Source organism: Rhinopithecus bieti, unplaced genomic scaffold (assembly GCF_001698545.2).
Source record: "Rhinopithecus bieti isolate Rb0 unplaced genomic scaffold, ASM169854v2 scaffold_3878, whole genome shotgun sequence".
Lineage (NCBI taxonomy): Eukaryota > Metazoa > Chordata > Mammalia > Primates > Cercopithecidae > Rhinopithecus > Rhinopithecus bieti.
In genome coordinates this window covers 3,469,859-3,492,570 of record NW_016805059.1, presented here as the reverse complement: position 1 = coordinate 3,492,570, position 22,712 = coordinate 3,469,859, and the positions used below count along the sequence as shown (strand labels likewise).

Below are 22,712 nucleotides of genomic sequence, written 5' to 3'. Positions count from 1 at the left end.
TCACTATCCCAGTAAAATGATGTTGAAAATTAGACCTCGTGACATAAGAGAAGAGGAGAAATTAATTACAGATTACAAAGAAAGTGTGGGATCTAAGTTTAGGGTGAGGTGTTTTATTGAACCTTTAGGGTTGGTCATAACACCTACCATATAGCAGGTATTCAATAAATGTGGGTAGACTGATGGAAAGGCAGGCCTTCCCAGTGATGGTAAAGGACCTGGGGCAAAAGAGACCTGTGATTGAGTCCTGATCCCCACACATTAACACAGTGACTACACAAAGTTATAAGCCTCAATTTCTTCCTGTGGAAAATGGAGATAATACCTCATAGGGTTATGAGGATTAAATAAGAAAATGCTTAGCTCAGTGCCTAGAACATAGGAAGCACACTGTGAATATTAGTTGTTATTATTACTAATACTGTGATCATATCTTCCATCCAAAGACTTCTCTGAGGAGCAGGGAGGATCCAGAGATAAGAAGCCTGCAGGTGAGAAATCTATTAGCCTTCTAGGACTTTAGACTTCTGCAGAACTCTGCACCTCCTCCCTCTCCTAATTCTTCAGAACAGAAACTCTCCAGGGACCTGCGATGAGGTAGCCTGTGGGAAGATGAGGGGCAGAAGTAAGGTGGGCCCTGCGAGCCTCAATGTCGGCCTCTTCTGCGCTGAGACCCAGGCGGATATTGCTTGGCCTCTCTGCGTTACTGGGGGAAATGGACGTGGGCCTGAGCGCCGCAGGCGCTGCCCCCAGGCCGACCACCCAGCGGGGACCCTGTAGCTGTCATTACTTCTGCAGGCGGGTAGGAGAAGCGGTGGCCAAAGTGGGAGTCGACCGCTCAGCGCAATCTGAGTGTTGGCCGGGAAAGTCTAGGCTCTTTCTGAATCTCGCAGCCAGACCTGGTGACCCATTCGCATGTATTTAAGGCGTTTGCACACAGAACGTTATCACAGAATGCAGCCACCTTTCTTACGATCCGGGAAACCAGAGGTCTCTCCAGCAACTCAGGGTAGAGGAATTTCTCCTATCTCCATGTGACATCTTCTGATTTAGAAGAACTAATGTTAGATTTCTCTTGGGCCTTTCCACCTACAGCGATAGTCTTCCCTTTGTTTAGCTAAAATTGAGGCAGGCAGGAAAATATTATTGGGGGCATGAGCCTATTAGTGTGTAAACGTATTTATATGAACTGTGCCTCTAGGGAGCCATTCAAAACCGACCTCTCAACCACAGAAATAGATAAGATTTTGAGAACATTGAGAAGCTGCTTTTTGCAAAGTAAATTTACCATGGTCCTTGACGAAAGGGGTCGGGGCGGGGAGAAGTCCAGCCGAGAGAGGAGCTCATTCCATGCTGTATTTTTGCAGTTGAAAAGCTGCCTAATCATCGCTAACCGCTTCCCGCATAAGAGTTCTGGGAAGACTTCAGAAAAAAGGCAAATGAAGACTTTCAACTGCCTTCTTTGGGCTGCTGCTTCCGGAAGCCGAAGCCCTAGCACGCAGAGCAGCAGGAGAGGGCTGCTTTCAGGCAGTTCCACTAAGCAAAACAAATTCATTTAATGGCATAACGTTCTGGCTTAAAATTTGGAATTTATCAGAGGCAAAAATATCCTTCAAGAAACTATGGACACTCCGCGCCCTCATTCATTTCCATGGCAGCAGGGTATCTGCATCTTGAGCAACCTATAGAGATTCATGCCTCGTATCGCTCTCACCTCCTTTCTTTTTAAAGTAAAGCCCTTTCCAAAGAAGGCGGCCAGAAAATGGACCCCACCGGGGGAAAAAGAAAAATGAAACGCAAACCACCTTGGCACTGCTTGCGTCTTCCAAAACGCGGTGGGAACAAGGCTATTGAGAGTCTATAGGTAATTCTTTTATATATATAAATGTATACATATGTATATATTTTATATACATAAATTATATATATATATAGTTGTATGGAGCCGTGAAGCAATTATCCATGCTTTTGTCGCCCTCAAGTTCCCCAGGTGGAGGCAGTCATAATCATTATAAGCCGCCTTAGTGACCACCAGGGACGGAAACCGTTAATTACCACGTCTCCTTTGATCTCCACACAAGATGCTTTGGTATTGGCGCTTTCCAAGAACTGGACCAGAGGAGCCAGTTCAGAGTCTGACGTCGGTTCTGCATTTAACGTACACACCGAGGTCTGGATCAGACTCCCCCGATTTTAGCGAAGTGTGTTAACTGCTGTGCTGCTGCTAGAGGCTAGCAAGCTCCCTGTGCGCAGCTGATTAGTTTCAGCAACTCGCCACCTGGGCGCTTTTCTTTAAATGTGGGGAGTAAACTGCGAAAACAAACCAAAAAATCTCCACGTCCACTGGCTCTCTCCCCTTCCCCAACTTCCTCTCTCGACTCGTTTGTGGGAGTTTTCTCCTCTTTGCTGGAACTATAATGCGATGCGCAATCGTTTGTGAATGAACAAAAGTCACCGGCAAGCAGGGCGACGGGGACAGATCGCTGACGGCAGATTAAGGGTGGGAGCAAAGGCCCGGCCTCCAAGGATAATGGGGAGTCGTCTTCCCCCACGCCTGGTCTCTATGGCCTCCTTCGTCTTCCAGGTAAGATGAATGTTCCTTCATCCATCATCCGCAGAGTACCCTCCCTCAGGCGTGTGTAGAATCTGCTGATGAAACCTATTAGCCCCTACTGGGCAGCTTTGTGGAGCCAACCGACGCTCTCCATTGTGGTCTTTGTCTGCAGAATTTAAGCATTTACATAATGCATTAGCACGGAACTCAGCACCGGGTGGGGACACCGCGTGCCGAGCCTGGCGGGGCTAACGCTTCAGCGGCTCCCTCACCCGGCAGCGCCCTAGGACCACCCTCGAGGATATACTGGAGTTGGGCTGCAGGCGCGCGGCCAAAGAACTTAGCATCTCATCCAAGTACTTCGCCTTCCTTGGCCATCTCCGGGATGTTGTGCTTAAAACATAAAATAAAATAAAGCGGGGGGCAAAGTTTCGGTGGGTGAACTGAAGCTGGGTCCATGTGACCCTGAAGCCGGAGAAATAAACTTAACAGGAATCTTGCTTTCCTGGCGGACGTTGGGACCTCACCGTTTTTCATGCAGACCGTTGGAAGCTTCGTGCTCAACGGCCACAGGTGCCTAGGAGCGCAGAGAGGCCTCGGGTTCGAATGGCCGGCAGGCAGGGCCTGGACTCGCGGGTAGCGACCCCCGCCCCCCTCCCCCACGCGCACCGGCTGAAAGCATGGGGGATTCAGGGCATTTGAAAAAAGAGGGGCTGGGCGCGGTGGCTCACGCCTGTAATCCCAGCATTTTGGGAGGCCAAGAGGGGTGGATCACTTGAGGTCAGGAGTTTGAGATCAGCCTGGCCAACACCAGCCTGGCCAACATGGTGAAACCCCGTGTCTACTAAAAATACAAAAATTAGCCGCGCGTGGTGCCTGTAATCTCAGCTACTTGGGAGACTGACGCACGAGAATCGCTTGAACCTGGGAGGCTGAGGTTGCAGTGAGCCCAGATCGCGCCACCGTACTCCTGCTCTGGGTGATAGGGCAAGGCACTGTCTCAAAACAAAACAAAACAAAACGAAAGATTCGGTCAGGAAAGAATCCGCAGGCATTCGAGGCGCTCACACTTCGCAAAGTAAATTCAATCTCTTTATTAAGCTGAAGTCCCGGATATCCATCCTTTCAGAGGGAGGTGGTCCAACTCAGAAATCTCGCCCAAGAGGATTTTCCACCGAATACGACCCCGAAGTGCCAGGAACTCGCCCCAGTCGCGACAGGTGCAGGACTTTTCGTCCCGCCACACCTTGGGACTCTACCTTTCCAAATAGAGCGCTTAAAAGCCGGTAGCGCAGCCAGGATCCCGCGTCGGGAAAGAATCACCCAGCAGAACCCTGGAGCTAGAAGGCGGCCCGCCCCCCTTCCAAAGAAACCGGGATCCCGCGCCCTCCCCGCCGCGAGCGCCGCGCGCAGGCGGCGTCCAATCAGTGAGCTTTCCGGGTCTGTGACGGCCTTCGGCTCCGCCCCCTCGACGGCCATAAAAAGTCACAGCAAAGCCTGCACCTCCGAGCACCGCGCGCAGTCCTGCCCCCGGCACGGTTCCCAGGGGCGCTTCTCCGGCTGCTTGTAGCACGGGTCTCACTGTCCCCGCCGTCAGCCACCAGTTCCTTATCAGTCTCATTCCCCATTGTGGCTTGGCTGAGCCCGTTCCCAGTCCTCGCTGTCTTCTTTGCCTTCTTCCTCTCTCCTCCTCAGCGGCCGTACTTTGCGCCGTACCTCACCTGGCCTGCAGGTGAGCAGTAGCGCAGCGCCCCTGTCCGGCGAGCTTACCTTGCCCAGCCCGGCCCTTGCCGGAGTGGCACCGGCACCTCTCCAAGACTCCCTCTTCCCAGCAGGATGAAGAACCCCATGCTGGAGGTGGTGTCTCTACTACTGGAGAAGCTGCTCCTCATCTCCAACTTCATGCTCTTCCGTTCGGGCGCCACGGGCGAAGACAAAGGGAGGAACAGTTTTTACGAAACCAGCTCTTTCCACCGAGGCGACGTGCTGGAGGTGCCCCGGACCCACCTGACCCACTATGGCATCTACCTAGGGGACAACCGTGTTGCCCACATGATGCCTGACATCCTGTTGGCTCTGACGGACGACATGGGGCGTACGCAGAAGGTGGTCTCCAACAAGCGTCTCATCCTGGGCGTCATTGTCAGAGTGGCCAGCATCCGCGTGGACACAGTGGAGGACTTCGCCTACGGAGCTAACATCCTGGTCAATCACCTGGACGAGTCCCTCCAGAAGAAGGCACTGCTCAACGAAGAGGTGGCGCGGAGGGCTGAGAAGCTGCTGGGCTTTACCCCCTACAGCCTGCTGTGGAACAACTGCGAGCACTTCGTGACCTACTGCAGATATGGCACCCCGATCAGTCCCCAGTCCGACAAGGTATGACGTGTGACTCCCAGGGAAGTGGGCTCCGCGGGATGCCCCCTCCCATCCCTGACCTTTTCTCTTTCCCGCGAGTAGGGATCTAATTCCTGGACACCTACACCACTACTTCCATACCATTCTTTCTTTTTTTTGAGACGGAATCTCGCTCTATCGCCCAGGCTGGAGTACAGTGTCACGATCTCGGCTCACTGCAAGCTCCGCCTCCCGGGTTCACGCCATTCTCTTGCCTCAGTCTCCCGAGTAGCTGGGACTACAGGCGCCCACCACCACGCCCGGCTAATTTTGTATTTTAGTAGAGACGGGGTTTCACCGTGTTAGCCAGGATGGTCTAGATCTCCTGACCTCGTGATTCGCCGGTCTCGGCCTCCCAAAGTGCTGCGATGACAGGCGTGAGCCACTGCTAGGTCTTCCATACCATTCTTAAAGTTCTAGATTAAGTAAGGAAAGTTCTAGTATTCCTAAGGTAGGCTAAGTAAATAAACAAATGGCAACATGCCTTGCAGGATATCTCGAAATGCACAGAGAAAGGGTGTGGCAATCCAGGACTGCTTCCAGAGATTCCAGAGCTGCCCAGTATTGCTGCAGAAGTCATCAGGTGTCCACCCACCATGTAGTTCAAATGACAAAGGGCAAGTGACGGGGGCGGGGTATACAAGAAATCAGTCACCGCTGCTTGCAACTTTAACCAAGAATTTCACTTGAAAGGAAGAGGTCCAGAGTTTATATTTAATCCATAACACTATAAAAACAAAGTGTGTGACTTTAAAATAAGCAACCACGCAGTTTTCTCCCTTTGAAAGCTGCATAGAGGGATTTTTCATTGCTTGCTATAAGCTATCAAAATTCACAGTAATAGGGGCTCCCTGGTAGGTCCCTTATTCTTGTGTTGGTGCTTCAGAGTTGTATTTTCCTTGGTGTGCTGAATTCTTTCTGGGTTGGCTTTAATCCCCATCTAGACTTCCTCATTGTTAAGCATCCTTTACCCATTAGCCCTAAAGGTAGATTAGAGTCTTTATGGATTCCCCAGAGATCAATACAATTAGTTTTCAAGAAGAAATGTTAAACATTAGAAGGTAATTTTTATGAGTATTTTGAAAACAGTATTAGAATTTAAGATTATTAAATTAGCCACAAATCCAAAGGGAAAATGGATTTTATTTCCTTTTAAAACCTCTTAATTTTTAAAGATAGTTAAGATTTTAAGCCTGAAACTTTATTTACAATTGGAAACTTTCTCAGCCTTCATTGTACTTGTTAAAGAAGTCATTGTTAATGTTCAGTCTTTATAATGGAAACCTGGGCAGTAACATAATGAGCTTTAGTGTTACTCTTCAAGTTTAGATATTTTGGGACCAGAAAATCTGAGTCAGTTTTTTTCATGTAACCAGTTCTTAACTGCTCCACATCTTGGTTAATTTTTTTGACCCATTTGGGAACATCTTTCTCTATCCTCTGTGGGAGAACATGGAAGTATTTTGCTTTTATAGATCGGTGTATGAAACTCCTTGTAGATTTTATAGAGCCACAAAAGACTCAATCTAGGAATTCTTTTCCAAGTAAAATAAAAATACAGTTAGAGCACTGTGCAGCGATTCAAGAATCACAGCTCTAGTCCAGGCCTGTTTAGAAATGAACTCCACCACATTTACAAACACTGGCTCCCAAAGTGTACAAAAGGAAACATGTCAGATTTACTTAGGAACCAAGCAAATCATTTCTCTAAGGAAAAACAGTATTTCTATCAGGTAATTAGGAGTTACCCTTTCATGTAACACATATAGTGCTGCATTATATATTTCTACAGAAAAACAGTAACTAAGGCTTTTGTAAGGTAGTAAAATATTTAATCTGCATAAATAACTAGTTGGAGTAGTTTTTCATCTTTGGAAACTTTGTCAGGGTCTACAGAAGTAGAGAAGTGTTTTAATTGCTGTTGCTGCATAGCACCTCTTGTGAAACTGAGTTTTGTCTTCACTTTGAATGGTCTAACAAACAATTTGGCCACAGAGTAGATTTCCCGGGAGAAAAAAAAGTTTTCATCCCAAATTTCCTAATTCTACAAACTGTTTTTGAACATGCGCTGAGAGAAGTAGGTCATTAATACTGAAGGAAGGACTGGTTTCTACCTTTTGGAAATATAAGAAATTATTTGATTCTGGGTCTGATTGTTGAGTTCTTCATATATGCAACTAATATTAACATGAGAGTTACAAAGTTGCCTTTCTTAAATTTGAGTTAATAAAAACTCTCAAGAACACACTACCCCTAAGGAAAACACTGCAATTAGTTTGCAAATGAATGAACTGGAAAAGAACATTTACTCCTTTGTGGTAATACTCTTTTTTTTTTTTTACAAGTTTATAAGTCATAAAATTATGGGATTTTTATAACGCTGTTGACAATCAGTATTTTGTAAACTAGAAATTCCTTTGGTTAATAACTATTACTATTCCTTATGCTTTTACTACTATGATTTTTTTACTTTGTTAATACTGCTCTTTCATTGCCAAAAATGATGGCAAATGCCCCTTTTAATTTGTGTGGATTGAGTGCTCACAAAAGTGTTCCTACAGACTTATTGACCCCTTCTAGAAATTTCCTACTGTTGAGCACCACTAAAGATGCCTGCTGGTCTGCTGACCAAGTGAACAGTAACAGGGCATTAGACATGCGATGCTTCTTGAGAAAAATCTGCATTTGTGGGAAATACAGTCCAAAATGATTCCGATTGACTTAATTATAAATTATCAAGGAAAAGAAAAGGATAACTGTATTTACAACTTAGTCATTTACCAAAATATATGTCTTCCATCAACCTCCTTTTCTCTCTGTCCTGAAAACTTCAATTTGATCTTCACTACCTTAAAATAGTATACTTCTCAATACCTTGCTAGTTTATTAAAAAGAGACAAATAGTATGATAGAAAAATAGGCCAACATCTAGATAAGAGTTTCACACTTGTTTAGGTATTGTGTAAAAGTATGGATAGAGATAACCATACTGTCAGGATGGTGTATTAAAACTTATTGAACTTGTTCATTGTATCCCTTAAGAATTTGGAAACCTAGCTGCCCAGTCCCATGTAAGCCACTGTAGAAAACCCTAAAAGCACATACAATGCCATGTCTAGAAAAAGAGCTTAAAATTAGTATGAATAGCAAAACCCATATAGATATGACAATCACTGCATTCTGGCATCGATGGCAATATGGTAGAGATAATTGTCAACAAAGACAGTAGTAATAATAATCAGTGTAATACCTTACATTTATACAGCACATAGAAGAATACAGAGTAATTGTGCATGAAACATCTCAGTTAATCCTCAGAACAATTTGAGTGTTCCCATGGAGGAGCAGAAGAGAGTAGCCTGGACAGGTTAAATGACTACTTGAAGTGACACAGCCAATAAGAGCTGGAGCCAGGACTCAGACATAGGCCATCACTTCTGAGTAAAATTATTTTTCTAAGGAAAACATTACACATATTAGAAAGATGCATTCCTCAGGGGTAGGGACAATATTTGTCTTTTTTTCCAGCAGCTGGTTATGTGTCACATAATCGATCCTGAATTTAGCATATTTAGTCAGGAAATGGAATTTGACAATAAAATTAGACTTTCTATACCTGTAGATTTTGAGACTTATAAAAAAAGTTATTATTGGTATCATTAGATTTTAGAATGGCAAATTGGAGGAATTGAATCTACCTTTAATTGGCCAAATTCTATTATTTTTACTCAAGATTAGAGATACCTCTTTGCTCATCTAATTTTAAAATATGCTATTGTTATTGATAAGCACTTTGATGTTTTAAACCTTTAGTCCTGAATAACTACGTGGTTACACTTTCTATAGTTTTCTATAAATGCTGTATTTACATAGGCAACTGCCATTATTAACTTAATTGCCTAAGGGATCATTTCTACTACTATATTGTATAGAATCAGAACTGGCCTCTTAACATTGTAAATTTTTTTGTAAGTCATAAGAGAATTTCTAATTCTTCTGGTAGACAGAAAATAGCTTCAAAAACTGATTTACTGTTTGATATATTCTTCTTGGATTTAGCCACCTTTTCTAATTTTCCAAAATTTTATTTTCCAGTTTTGTGAGACTGTGAAGATAATTATTCGTGATCAGAGAAGTGTTCTTGCTTCAGCAGTCTTGGGATTGGCGTCTATAGTCTGTACGGGCTTGGTGTCATACACTACCCTTCCTGCAATTTTTATTCCATTCTTCCTATGGATGGCTGGCTAACTTCATACCCCCATGTCAGTGTGTGTATTCTGTATGTAAATATTTTATATTTATAGAGCATCAATCAGTATAAGCATTATTGAGAAAAATGTGACCTGTAACACTGTGTTCTGGATAAAAATGTGATTAGGAATCACGCAGAGTGCTTACTGTGTAAGCCCAAGAACAAAGGCTTTCTGAATCTTCTCAGGCAGTTCAGATTTAAAGCACCATCCAAGCCTCGGAAATATGACAGGTTATGGTAGAATTCAGCAATATGAGAAAACCAGCCCCTAAGATGATAGCCACAGGCAATTAATTGTGTTTTTTTTCTCTTGTAATCCTTGTATTGTTAGGCAGAATTTGGAGACTGGAAGACTTATATTGAGACCAGTAACTTTACTGTAAATTTACTTTGTTTCATTGAAAAAACAAATTGGTAAACTTATATTAAACTGGAAGAACTTTCCTTATTCAAATGAAAACATGTTTGATGACTGGTCAAAAAATAAGCTCATAATCTATTTTTTTTCATGTAGTATATAGGTCAAGAATGTTTTATCGTCATTACGTGAAACCAATATTAACAAATAGTACTTTAATGATATTGGCAAATAGTACTTTACGATAAAGTAAATGACCAGAATGATAAAGTAAATGACCAGAAAGTATAGAAATCTGTGTTTTCCTGTAAAAACAGCACCACAGTATCACTTGAATAATTGGATTGGGCTTTACTTACTAGGAAGCCTGGAATTCATCATTTTTTTCCTTTTATGTGCCACTGTGGTTACTTTAAATCACTCTGAGAGGTAAATGGATATGGGATTGAAGTTATGTGGGTATTTGGCATGTGTGTGTGAAATAAATATGTGGATAGTCACATATACACAGACTGAGAGACAAATTGTTCTTGATTGCTTTATTATCATAATACTAGTGTGGTATAGAGTATCTGTAGAAGTGAATGTAAAAGTAAGTCCAATCTATTTTCTTATGTCCTTGAATTTGTAGTGTTAACTTGTATATATGTTATTGGATGGGTTGTCTTTTAAAGCATTTACTAATGTACTGTGAAATTTTTAAAAGCCTTCAGATTTGTTTTCTAGTCACTTTTCTCCATATCATTTCTAATTATAGTTTATATCCTTAAAAGAAGGATGCCACAGTAGTATGTAAAATCCAAACAAGTAGAACCCAAACAAATAAAATTGTTTAAAATAATTTTAAAGTGGCTTAGTACTGCCAGTCATGTAAATTGATTTTGCTGAGGGTCTTATAAGAATTGAGATATAGCAATGGTAAAACAAGTATTCAAGCACTTTTACAAAATGACCAAATTCTTAAAATGAAGCCACAGTGAGACTTGCATTTCTTAACTGTCTAGAATCACAAAATAACAAATCATATTATGAGTGAATATGGGGAGGGCGGGGCCCGTCAATGATAATCTGAACAAATTTTAAGAGCAGATTTTAGATTAAATAATGTTTTATCACCACTAATTTGCCCACAACAAACTTAGTGTTTAATTTTTCAAATTAAATATTAAATTATTTAAGTCTTATAAATAATTAAAACATTAAATGGCAATATCACAGAATATAGGCGTTCTCTGGACCTATTCCAACCACTTAAAATTATCTTACGTATGCATATATAAAAGCAACAACTATGAGAGCTACTGTCTTAGTGGTTTTTCACTTACTATATATTACCCTTGTAGGAACAGTTTAAGTAAATTCATTTCTTAAAAATATAGTGTCCTCAAATAATTAATTTTTTTGCAAACTTTAGTTATTACAGGCAGCAAAAACCACTGTCTGAAATTAAATCTGTGTTCAAAGACCCCTCATTAAAAGTTAAGGACGTTCTTAAGATTGGAATTGAAATAATTAGTCTTGACTTACTTCATTAAAGCAAGATTCAATTCCTTGTTCATTTGAGTGTTCATTATATGCCAGGCATTGACCAGTTGCAATTTTATGATCCAGAATAATATTATTATTTGTAAACTAGCTATAATAGAGTATGTACAGTGCTGTGGGAACAGAGGGGAAGAAGCAATTAAATCTGCCAGAAGGGTAAAAGAAATCTATATGCAGGAGGCAATGCTAGCATTAAGCCAAGAAATAGTGTGAGGTGATCTTACCACACTGATGTGTTCAACTGTTTATGGGAAAAGGAAACTAGGATGGTTTTATTTGTGAAATGATCTACAACACTAGAACTGTTGAACTTCTTGGGAGAAAAGGAGAGTCTTTGTTTTGTTGTGCTGAGTTTGATTAGTTGCTTAACAAAGTAGAAAGAAAAGCATATCTTCCTGATCACAGTTATAAAAGAAACCCTGAGGCCAGGCGCGGTGGCTTACACCTGTAATCCCAGCACTTTGGGAGGCCGAGGTGGGCGGATCACGAGGTCAGGAGATCGAGACCATCCTGGCTAACACAGTGAAACCCCATCTGTACTAAAAATACAAAAAATTAGCCGGGTGTGGTGGTGGGCGCCTGTAGTCCCAGCTACTCGGAAGGCTGAGGCAGGAGAATGGCATGAACCCAGGAGGCGGAGCTTGCAGTGAGTGGAGATCACACCACTGCATTCCAGCCTGGGCGACAGAGCGAGACTCCATCTCAAAAAAAAAAACAAAACAAAACAAAAAAAACCCCTGAGCCATTAATGTGTCTCCTAATTTGAGGAAGTTCACGAATTGCTCTGGGCTTCATCAGTTAAGATTCATCCTTATGCTTCTGCAAGTCTCTTGTATTTATGTATTTCTATCCTGATTTCTGAATTGATAACCTAGTAGTGTCGGATGAAGTTTTTTTGTGCTTATTTTATTCTTTGTCATAGATGAAGGCAAAATAGGACTAACTGGGGCTAAGATGAATTAATGTAAGTGTCAGATACTAGGCAGGTGTTAGGGATGAAATGATGAATGAGGCATGGACCTGTTTCTCAGAGTTTATGGCCTAGTAGACATAATTGTATTAAGTAAGATTTTCTGCAGTTGACATTTGCATAAAGCTGACTGACTGAAGGAACAGAAAGTGTGACAGTTGATTTTAACAGATATGACCAAATTTATACAAACCATGTACCAACACTTGAAAGATGGGTGGATATTTTCCAGGAAACAGATTTTGGGCAGGACATTCCATGCATTGGAAATAGCATGAGCAAATGCATGAACATTGCCTACAACATGCCTGGACATAGCTGTGAGGTACCGTATGAGTTGTTGACTTGAAAACATGGAACTGCACAGGGCATTCAGGCAAGTGCAAGTGGTTCAGGGGCCAGAGCAGAGCAAGAGTGATGAGTAAAGATGTCAGAAAAGGAGAGCAATGGTCTGGTACAAGTCTTGTGTAGAACAAGAAGTTTAGACTTTTGAACTGGCAATCGCGATTTGGGGTTAAGAAAGATAAATCCCAAAAGTATGGAGGACAAAGGGACTCATTTTAAAGGACTAGCTAAGATGCTGAATCTCTAAAAGAAAATAAAAGGGTCTGTAATCGTGACAGTAGAGAGAAAACTTGTTAAGGAAGAGTCAACAGACTTTAGCAAAATCCTTTTATTTGATTCATGCATAACTCTTGATGGAGTGTCAAGGAAGAGTTATTCACTTTTCTTTCCTGCCAGAAAGTTGGTTCTTACAAAATAGATTAATTTGATGACTATGTGTATATTGGATACTCCTAATTTTAGCTCTGTTAGATATGTTTCTTTCTAAGGACAAGCAAGTATGTATAGATTTGTTGTTTAATTTTTTTTCAGTATATATATGTTTCTTGTTTTTCCATTTTTCTACTTCATACTGTTAATGTCAACTATCAAAAGTGTTTTCCAGCAATATCAAGTTATGGCAATGGCAAAAGTCCTTGTTGTAGATGAGAAGCATATAAGAAATGGTTGCCAATCTTAGTTTCGTATGATCTACTTACAGTTTTAACCAACCTAGATCTGTCAGCTAAGCTAATTTTATGTTTGGTATACATGTATGTCAAATAAAGTGAATTTTACATACTATCCTCTCTTGTCTTTGAATTTTAAATACATAAATGTAGATCACAAACTTTTTTTTTCAGCATGGTAGCCTGACGAATTTTGCCTCTCCAAGCTTCCTTTACAGATTACCAAACATAGTTTTATGCATTTGAATTTAAAACTTTATGTGGATTGGTCTTCAGACTGATAAGATCTATGTTATCCATATCTTGAAGCCTACCTTGATTGTGTAGGAATAGGTTCTGTGCAATGTTAAATGACATATCCCTTCTCCATTGCACAAAATTAAGTAACAATGACAACAAATAATTAGTCATAACATGAACTCTATACAGTTGACCCTTGGGCAAAACAAGTTTTGTTTGTTTGTTTGTTTGTTTTTGTTTTTGAGACAGGGTCTCTCTTTGTCTTACAGACTGCAGTGCAGGGACACAATCCTAGCTCACTGTAACCTCAAACTCCTGGTCTCAAGCGATCCTCCTGCCTTGGCCTCCGAAGTAGCTGGGACAACAGGTGCATGCCACAATGCCCAACTAATTTTAAATTTTTTTCACAGAGAGGAGGGGTCTTGCTATGTTGTCTGGGCGTGTCTTGAACTCCTGGGTTTAATTGACCCTCCCACCTAAGCCTCCAAACGCACTGGGATTATAGGTGTGAGCCACCAGGCCCAGCAACAGCACGGGTTTTAACTGGGTGGGTCCACTTACACGCAAAATTTTTCAACCAAATGGGGACAGAAAATAAAATACTCCTAGGATCTGAAACCTGCTTATGTAGGGAGGACCAACTTCTGTATATGTGGGTTCCAGTTCCTGCAGGGCTGACTGCCAGACTTGACTATGTGTGGATTTGGGTGTATATAGGGGTCCTGGGCCAATCCTCTGAAGATATCGAGGGAATACTGTAACCAGATTTATGGGTGAGGAGGGGATGGGATGTGAGTAGAAGCAAATTCCAGGGCCAGTCTTGAAATGCATTCATAGCAGTGCCAAGGACCATAGAGGTTACTGAGCTTAATGCTTAGCCATCCAACGACAGTTAAGATGTGGAAAATCAGGCACTTAGGGGTTGAGGTGCTTCAGAGCAAGACCCAGAACTTTGTGCCAGATTTCATTCCATTATACCATATGGCTCCCTGAGGTCTCCCAGGGATTAGACAAACTTTTCTCCAATGAATGTATTTATTTCTTGCACACCTTCTATGTACTTTAAGCAGGATCACACAAGAATAAACTGGTTAGAACCCTAGTCCTGGAATTGCTCAGACTAATGTAAAAGAATGGCAAGATTTTAAAATAATGGTAAGCTTGTACAAGTGTCAGGAGATATGAAACCCTTACCTGTCTGATGGGGACCAATGAAGGACAGGGGTGTCATGTCACAGAAGTCTTCATTGATGCCTTAACTGACCTGTAAAGAATATGAACACTTAAGGTGAAAAAGACCTCCTTTTTCCAGGTCTTTCAAACGCACAGGGAGGAGCAACTATTACACAAAGGGATGGAGTCAGGAGAACCCATATTGCAGTTGGGTTACAACAGGGCGTTAAGAACAATCACTTGAGATTATATTGTTGCTTTGAGAGAAAGGTGCCAGTCCTGCCACAAAGAACTCACCATTCCTTTGGAGAAGAACAAATCTGACTCAGATGATGCTGGAGACAAGAGGCGAGTTCACAGAGGACTTTGCATTGTGAAAGTCTGGAGTGGAAAGAAAGCATTTCCCAAACTTTTCAACTGGCTCCGGTGAGTATTAGGAGCATGCGATTTTCTGAAACACAGAAAGAAGAGGTGTGTAGTTAGTTTGTGAGGAAAAGAAACACTTTTTTTTTTTTTTTGATGGGGTTTCATTTAAAGTTACATGAGAAGTGGAAAGTAAAGAAATCACTTTAGCACTCAGCAGATGAATGGTCACTGCTCCCTGCTCAGCTCACAACTGTTCCTGTGTCCTCAAACAACTCTAGTGATATCTTCTTGGGCCTAGATTCTGGTGCTGCTGTTTGTTCCCATTTAGCTTATGATGGCTACTCGCATGGCAGCCCACCTACTGCCACTAACTCACACTGCACCACTGTTTCTGCTGCCTTGTGGTTTTCATTATACTTCTACCCTGTTACTTTTAGCTTCTGCTCCACTCTACCTGGTTGCTGTCTTTCATTTAAGATTGCAAAGGGATCTAACCAAGCTGACCAGTCACTATGCAATATTTGTGGTCACAGTAAACAGTTTCTAGCCTGGCTACTGCATGGACCATTGATTCCCCTGATGGCCTTTAGGTCTGGTACCTTCAGATCAGGTGACATCCTTGGGCTAATCACTTGTTGCCAAATTGCATGACCATGTGTTCCCAGGCATGGAGATCTACTCTTATTCTTAAGGAGCTACTCATAACTGATGTCACTTGGAGGATGGCTGTCTGCTTTAGTTTAAATGGGAGAGCTTTATCTGATGATCACTTTAGAGAGCTTATTCTGTAGCAATATACAGAATGGATAGGATGAGGAGATGTAAATTAAAGAATATGAAGTCTATTACCAAGATGCAGAAGGGAAATGATGAAGACTAGATGGAAGTCAGTGTCAGTGGAGATGGAGGGGAGAGAATGGATTGATTTGAGGGGTGTGAAAGTTGGAGAGTGTTTCATATAGGGTCCAACCAAGGAAACAAAAACCATTCTAGGTACTGTCTGGTGGTGTGTGTGCATAAGAGATACCCTGACTTCTTTCCTTTCCTCTTACCCTCCAATCTCCTGTGAGAACTTCACATCGGGTAGCTAATGCAGAAACCAGCTAACAGGAGAGCCTGGAAAACAGCCTGCTGAGCAGGGTAAAAAACGTATCTGAGGGACAATAGGCTGAGGCAGGCACCAGATTAGTGTGACTGATTGTACTGTGGCATCATGGCTAATTTAGGGAAATTTTTTAAAAATGAGGCTTGGGAGAAGTGTGCATCTGGATTTGGATCTATGATGTCTGAGTAGCCCAGGGTCTCAGAGTTCTCACAGGTAGACAATAGGAAATCGGAGTCTCGTAAGACAGAGTTCAGGGATAGGAATGTATTTAGGAGTTATTATAACAGTGGTGGTTCAGGCCAAGGATGTGAGTGAGCTAGACCATCCTGGGGAAGTTTAGGAAGAACTTTTTTTTTCTTTTTTTAAGGTAAGGATGGAAGACTAGGGTTACAAACGAGGGTAAGGAAGAATGATCCAGAATAGTTCCAGGAGAAGACTGCAAAATAATGGTACAAAAAGTTAGAGCAGACCTCATACAGGAGAGATTGTATGAAGAAGCCAAGGGGGAGTGAGCTTTTGAAGGTATGGGTGTGAACAGCATCAAGATACAGAAATGAGGTAAGAACTGATTAGTGCCCACATTGAATTTGGCAATAGGGAGACTGTGAGTGACCTTGATTAACAGGCATTCCACTAACTTCAAGTATGGAGGTGTTAGGGATGTTGTGGTTGTGGGGAGAAGGCAGATTGTAGGTTGATATGTAAATGGAAAACGACTATGAACTTCTCTTTGTAGCAGTTTGGAGGGAGAAGGAAGAAACAGATAAAGCCCAAAGACTCAGAAAGCAGTACAACATATGATATCTCTTACTACTTCAGCATGCTTTAGAACAAAATGTACTGTGACCTGTCGCAAGTTAATTTTTGTAATTATTTTCTGAGGGACAAACACTCTTTTTTGTGACATTATCACAATTGTACTTTTTTTCCAAGACTGATTACTATCAGAGGTTCAGTCTAATCAATGAGCATTCCCATTTCTACTGGCTTCTTTGAAAATAACACATATTCAGATTCAGAGTCTAACAGGCTCAGAGGATCGGGAAAGGGTAGAGATTAAAACCACACTGCACGGGACTCTCGATTCTTGGGGTTTCATTCAAACAACCTGTTAAGGAAAGTCCATTACCATTCCTTCCCTTTCACGGAATGATAGAATAGAGCGATCAAGACACAGTACAAGACTCAAACTCTTTCGGAAACTTTTTGACCAGCATGACCTCATAAATACTTCAGATTCTTTATAATTAAATTATTCATTGAAAAATATAATTGAAGGTTAAATAAATCCAGGTGGCTAACAGAGCCAATGACAATCAGATAAAGTAATGGTTTCTTATCCCCCCTTTTTCCTATACTAACCCAATTCACGTAGCATTTTGAGACCACTTTATCTGGCAATTGACTGAATCACCATCCTTTGAAGAAGAATATGTTAGTATTCCTGAGAAAACCTTCTTGTTTATCATGAGCCAAACGATGATTCCACATTGAAAAATTTATCAGATAAACAACACTTGTCTGCTAAGCTTGGCTCAGCAGCAGCTGCCCCCAAGAATCTGTTCAGGCAGAAGAATCAGAGCTTTTTAAGCTTTATCTTGGTGCAGACACCTGATCTGACCATGTGTCTCACTGCTGGGTAGAAACCTAAAAGGCAGCAATTGCTACTTGCTTGATGAATGTCAAGATTTATTTCTTCTTCAATTCCCCCATGCCCCCAATTCTCTTCTTCACACATCACATCCACACACATCTTTCTCTACTTCACCTCTGACAAGTCACAGAAAAATGACTGCCAGGGAATTTAACCATGGTAAATTTATTGCACACTACATGCAATTTTTCTGGATGGGAAGTTGAGGTGACAATAAACTTTACATTTAAAAATATAAAGGCATTTCAAGAATAATTCAAGATGGGAGAAAATCTGAAAACGAGATTGAAGGCAGTGGATTTGCACCACCTCAGTATGTTTGAGGGGCAACTCCTCTGTGAAGTGAAGCAGCAGGCAACCATCAGGTTGCTTTCACTGCTGCAGCAGCAGCTGGTGCATTGCCACAGCTCAGCCAGATTTCTCCACTTTGCTAATGCTCCTCCTGACCACCTTGCAAGCCAGTGCAATGGGGATCCTCCCACATCAGAGACTTCTGAGACAATGTTCATTTTGCATTTATTCTCGATACACCTCAGCTGTAGGATTTCTGGACTTCTGAGGTGGAGAAACAGAGACTTCCTTTTAGAGCAGTGACTCTCAAAATATGGTTCTTTACTTGGTTTTCAAACCAAACTTATCCCCGCAAAAGGAAGTCCATTCTTCAATTTATACTAGAAAGTGGGAATGAATGGCGTGGATTAGTTGCAGTCTTTTTCTTCTTCTAATAGGGCAGAAATACAAGTTTCAGTCACTATTTTGGGGTACTGTGGTTTGAATGGGCATCACTGAAAGAACTGTCATCATGGCTTCACCTGAGAGTTTGGATGTTTACCCTCGTACAGTGTAATTAATTACATAAAATTTGTCAACTTGCCGGTTTCCCCTTTATGTTTTATTATTATTTTATTTTTATTTTCTTACTTAGAGAAAGATGAATCAATCTTTATTCTCAGAACTTGGTCTTTATTTTTTCCAATGTAAAAGAAAACTTTGTGCTCATGTTCCCATCGCGTCTAGGCTCAGGTGCCTTAGCTCTCAAGGACTTCACCTGCTCTTCTGGACTTTTCCATGCAAGGTGAACAGATGCAACATGCAGAATGAGCACTCTGCAAGAGACCAGAGCATGAAAGCTTTATTAATATACTGAAACTATGGAATGTCACCACAACCTTGCCAAGCTGATTTATGATCAAAGTGCAGTGAAATGCAATGCTATCTTGTAGTTATGTGCCCAATGCTGAGTATCATTCATAATAGCACAGAATGGGATCACAAGTTTCTTGAGAAGCCATGGATGCCCAAGTGTAGGGGAGAATCTTTAGATCATGAACACTCCTGAACTCTAGTAATGATCAGTCAGAAGTAGACAGCCATGGCAACCGTTGGTGTGATCATCTACTGAAACAGAGATGATAACACATTTAGAGCTCCCAGATGATGGGTCTAGAGAGGCTTAGGCCAGAACCAATCTAATCCCTTCTCTTCATATGCAAGTTAGAGACCTATAATAACATAGGAAACTCCAGGAAATTTCGTAATAGAACCAGAGCAAAAATCTGATTTTCCTGACACTTATTCCCCGTTCTGCTCTGGAGATTCTATATGGATGTATTGTTTGCAAGCTCGCCAGCTGGTAAGATTCTTATTCCACACTGGTAACATTAGTAGCTTATTTGTAGAAAAAAACTTTGATTTCAAAGTTATTGTCCCACCAAGACAGCAGGGCAGACTCTTAGAAAAGTAGAAAAGGTCAATTTTTATCCCTTCTGCCCCTTTTTTGGATTGCTTGATTCTTTTCCTTGCCAGGCTCAAATAACTTGTACAAATTTTGCCTGGTATGGGAGAGACCTGGTAGAATCAGGGAGTTCTTCCAAGAACCCAGAGGATCTGTAAGGTTCCACATATATAGCCTTAAAGCATTAATTTTTTCCTGGGCAGGGCAAGGCAGCCAGCTTATTCCCATGACAGAGAATCCAGTTCCTTCACTCCTTTCATTCAGTTCACATGTATTCACTGTCCACAATATGCTAGGCATTGAACTTGGCAGTGGGGTTACAGAGGTAAAGGACAAAAGTTTTCATTCTCATGGAAAAGGTATGTTGTGACCATAGTGTTATAATTATCTGAGTTGAAAACAGCTTCAGAAAATATATAGCATTTTAAGATTTATTATTTCATAACATACTTTCACATAAGTTTGCTCATTTAATAACTGTCACCCCATAAAGCAAAGAAGAAACTAAGCCTATAAATATCAAGTGACTTAGCTTTTCATATAGCCATTTTAACCAACAAGGTAACTGTGATTCTCATTTTACAAACAAGAAGACTGAGGCTAAACACAGTAAATGTTTTATTCAAGATCCTATAGTCAGTGATGTTATATTAAGACTCATACCTCAGTATTTTCACTCAAAATTTTGTAATATATCACACTGCCCTATTTGCAGGGAAACCAAGTAAATATAGTCATTACTTTCTTTCCAAGATCACACGGTTACATTTAGCCAGTGGCCACCTGACATGATGAGAAGGCAACACATTTATTTCCAATAAATAAATGTGCTTTTTGGCTCACCTCACCTGTGCTTTTTGGCCATAGAGTTTAAAGTTCAATATGATATAACACTTCTTAATTTCTTAAAATCCTCACCTAGGGAAGCAGTATGGAAAGATATGGCAGTGTCTGCCCCTGGAGCCTGAAATTTAAGCTGACACAATTAATGCCTGGTTTTAGTTTTGTTAATGTATCTGTTATGGGCTAAATATCTGTGCATCCCCTGAATTCATATACTGAAATCCTAACACCCAATGTGATGGTATTTGGAGGTGGGACCTTCGGGAGGTGATTAGAGTTAGATGATATCATAGGGTGGTATCCCATGATGGTATTAGTGTCCTTAGAAGAAGGAAGACCAGAAATCTCTCTCTCTCCCTGCCATGTGAGGACAGTAAGAAGGCCTCCACCAGGAATGGAATCTGCCAACACCTTGGTCTTGGACTTCTCAGAGTCCAGAACAATGATAAATAAATGTCTGTTAAGTCACACAGTCTATGGTATTTTCTTATAGCAGCTTGAGCTAAGACAGTAGCCATGCAAGTTGCACCCAATTACACCACACACTTTTCATGTTCAGCAGTCCCAAATGAGGACAGTATGGGGTTTATGAGCTGACACCATTATGAACAGTCTATATTCCACAGTGAACTGTTTGAAAAGCAACTTCCTTTTGTGAAGCAATGTCACAAAATGTATTAAGATAAAACAAAAGCCTGTAATAGTAAGAGATGTGTCCCTGTATCTTGTTTGTTGGTATACATACAGATGTACACATAGGTTCCTAAACTGGGCATCTTGGTAACTGGGATTTACTCTCTAGGTTTATTAGGAAAAGTTATTTCTGGGCAACAAAATTTGCATTCCAAATTATAGTACTGAAACTCACCTGGTCCAATGCTGAGAAGCTGGGATGCAGTGGTGGCAAATGGACCACCCTGGCTCTCCACCAGTGGGGAATGGTGCAATCCTTCTCAAGGCCTCCAGGCCTATTGCAATGACAGGCCTGGTTACAAATCAAAGGACATCATTTACATGACATGTGATGTATGTAATGTTGATTCAGCAGAAATCTGTCTTGGCCATTTTCTAAGAATAGACAGGCCTTAATCCTCCTATAGTTTTCCCTCAGAATCTTTAGCATTCAGAAACCAAGCCCTGGAATCTTTGCTGATGTTGTTGAGAAGCCAAGAGCGAGGCTACTGTCAGGTCAGAAGGGTGAGGTCCTGAAGAAGAAATTAGCCTATGAGATGGGAAAGTGGGAGACAGGCGTGGTTGACAGTGCCTGTTGGAAGGCCATGTGGTCCAGTCTATTCTTATACAGTCCTCCCAGCTTCACATGGCCCCTCTAGGCACCTGCTAAGTGCCAACCTGAATGTTTGCAGCAGTGTGGAAAAACAGACCACACCAAGTGCCTTCTGCAGATGAGGGATCAATTGGTGGATGCAGGCCCAGTACCCTTCTTCTACCAGGGATTCTAAAACGGGGGATGGGAGGCTGAGCACAAAGGCTGGTTCCTGTAATCTCAGCTACTTGGGAGGCTGAGGCAAGAGGATGACTTGAGGCCAGGAGTTTGAGACCAGCCTGGGCAACATAACAAGACATGTTCTCTAAAAAAATTAAAGTTAGCCAGGTGTGGTGGTGTACCCCTGTAATCCCAGTTGCTCAGGAAGCTGAGGTGGGAAGATCACTTCAGTCTGGGAAGTCAAGGCTGTAGTAAGCTATGATTGCGTCACTGCCCTCCAGCCTGGATGACACAATGAGACCCCATCTTATAGATGATAGATAAAATGGGCAGTGGAGGGAGGCAGAGCTCAAGAGGCTAAGCCATTCCAAAACACCTCTGTGTCGAAAGTTTGAAGTTGATGAGTTTGCCTTGTTTACAGTTTGTCTTACTCCTTAACAAAATTATACACTTTTCAAGAGAGTTTCTTAGTGTCTAGTAGTCACAGTGTATATAGCACTCATAAATTATAAAGCGTGAATACAATTTCACGGTCCCCCAGAGTTATTTTATTTTTTAGAAAATTCTATAGACAGGCAATCAAGGTAAGGAAGATCTTTCATTTCTAGCCGCTCAGGAGACTTAAGTTCAAACATTTAACCAACCATTCTTTTTCTTTTTTCTTTCTACCTTCCTCCCTGCAACAAGTTAATACTGAGTACCTGAGCACAAAGCAGGTGCTGTGCCTGTTTCTGCTCTGGTTTGGAAGAAGAAACACCGAGTCTTCCTCACAATCAGAATGCAGAGGGTAGGTCTGTGTGGTCTCTCAATCTTACGCCCGACAGTATTAGTGGTGATATTATTCAGGCTGTGGCTTACATGTGTGCATAAACTTTGCACTTATCTCCATGCATTGTAAATTTCCTATTTACCCATTTGCTTATCTCTACAATCTTATCCCAGAGTTTGCAATCTCTATTCTTAAGAATGGCTCTGGGTTTAAGGTACAAAGGATTTTTCCTTTCTGTCTTCTTAAATTTCTTCTGTTGCCCAGATGACTATCATACAAAAAACCATTTTGGTGTGT

The 22,712-nt window shown here is 41.7% G+C and overlaps 1 protein-coding gene across 1 annotated transcript; it reads left to right on the top strand.

The window, feature by feature from the left end:
• Positions 1–4,038: 4,038 nt before the first annotated feature.
• Positions 4,039–11,587, top strand: LRAT (lecithin retinol acyltransferase). The gene is made up of 3 exons (XM_017871077.1): positions 4,039–4,286; positions 4,390–4,930; positions 9,044–11,587. Exons 2-3 carry the CDS (start codon positions 4,391–4,393, stop codon positions 9,194–9,196), a joined length of 693 nt encoding a protein of 230 aa, XP_017726566.1. The 5' UTR covers positions 4,039–4,286; position 4,390; the 3' UTR covers positions 9,197–11,587.
• Positions 11,588–22,712: the final 11,125 nt, after the last annotated feature.

Bases quoted from the DNA above. Each gene is read 5' to 3' on its own strand.
- LRAT (XM_017871077.1), top strand. From the start codon at position 4,391: ATGAAGAACCCCATGCTGGAGGTGGTGTCTCTACTACTGGAGAAGCTG. The intron at 4,931-9,043 runs GTATGACGTGTG...TTTATTTTCCAG, and splicing joins TCAGTCCCCAGTCCGACAAG to TTTTGTGAGACTGTGAAGAT.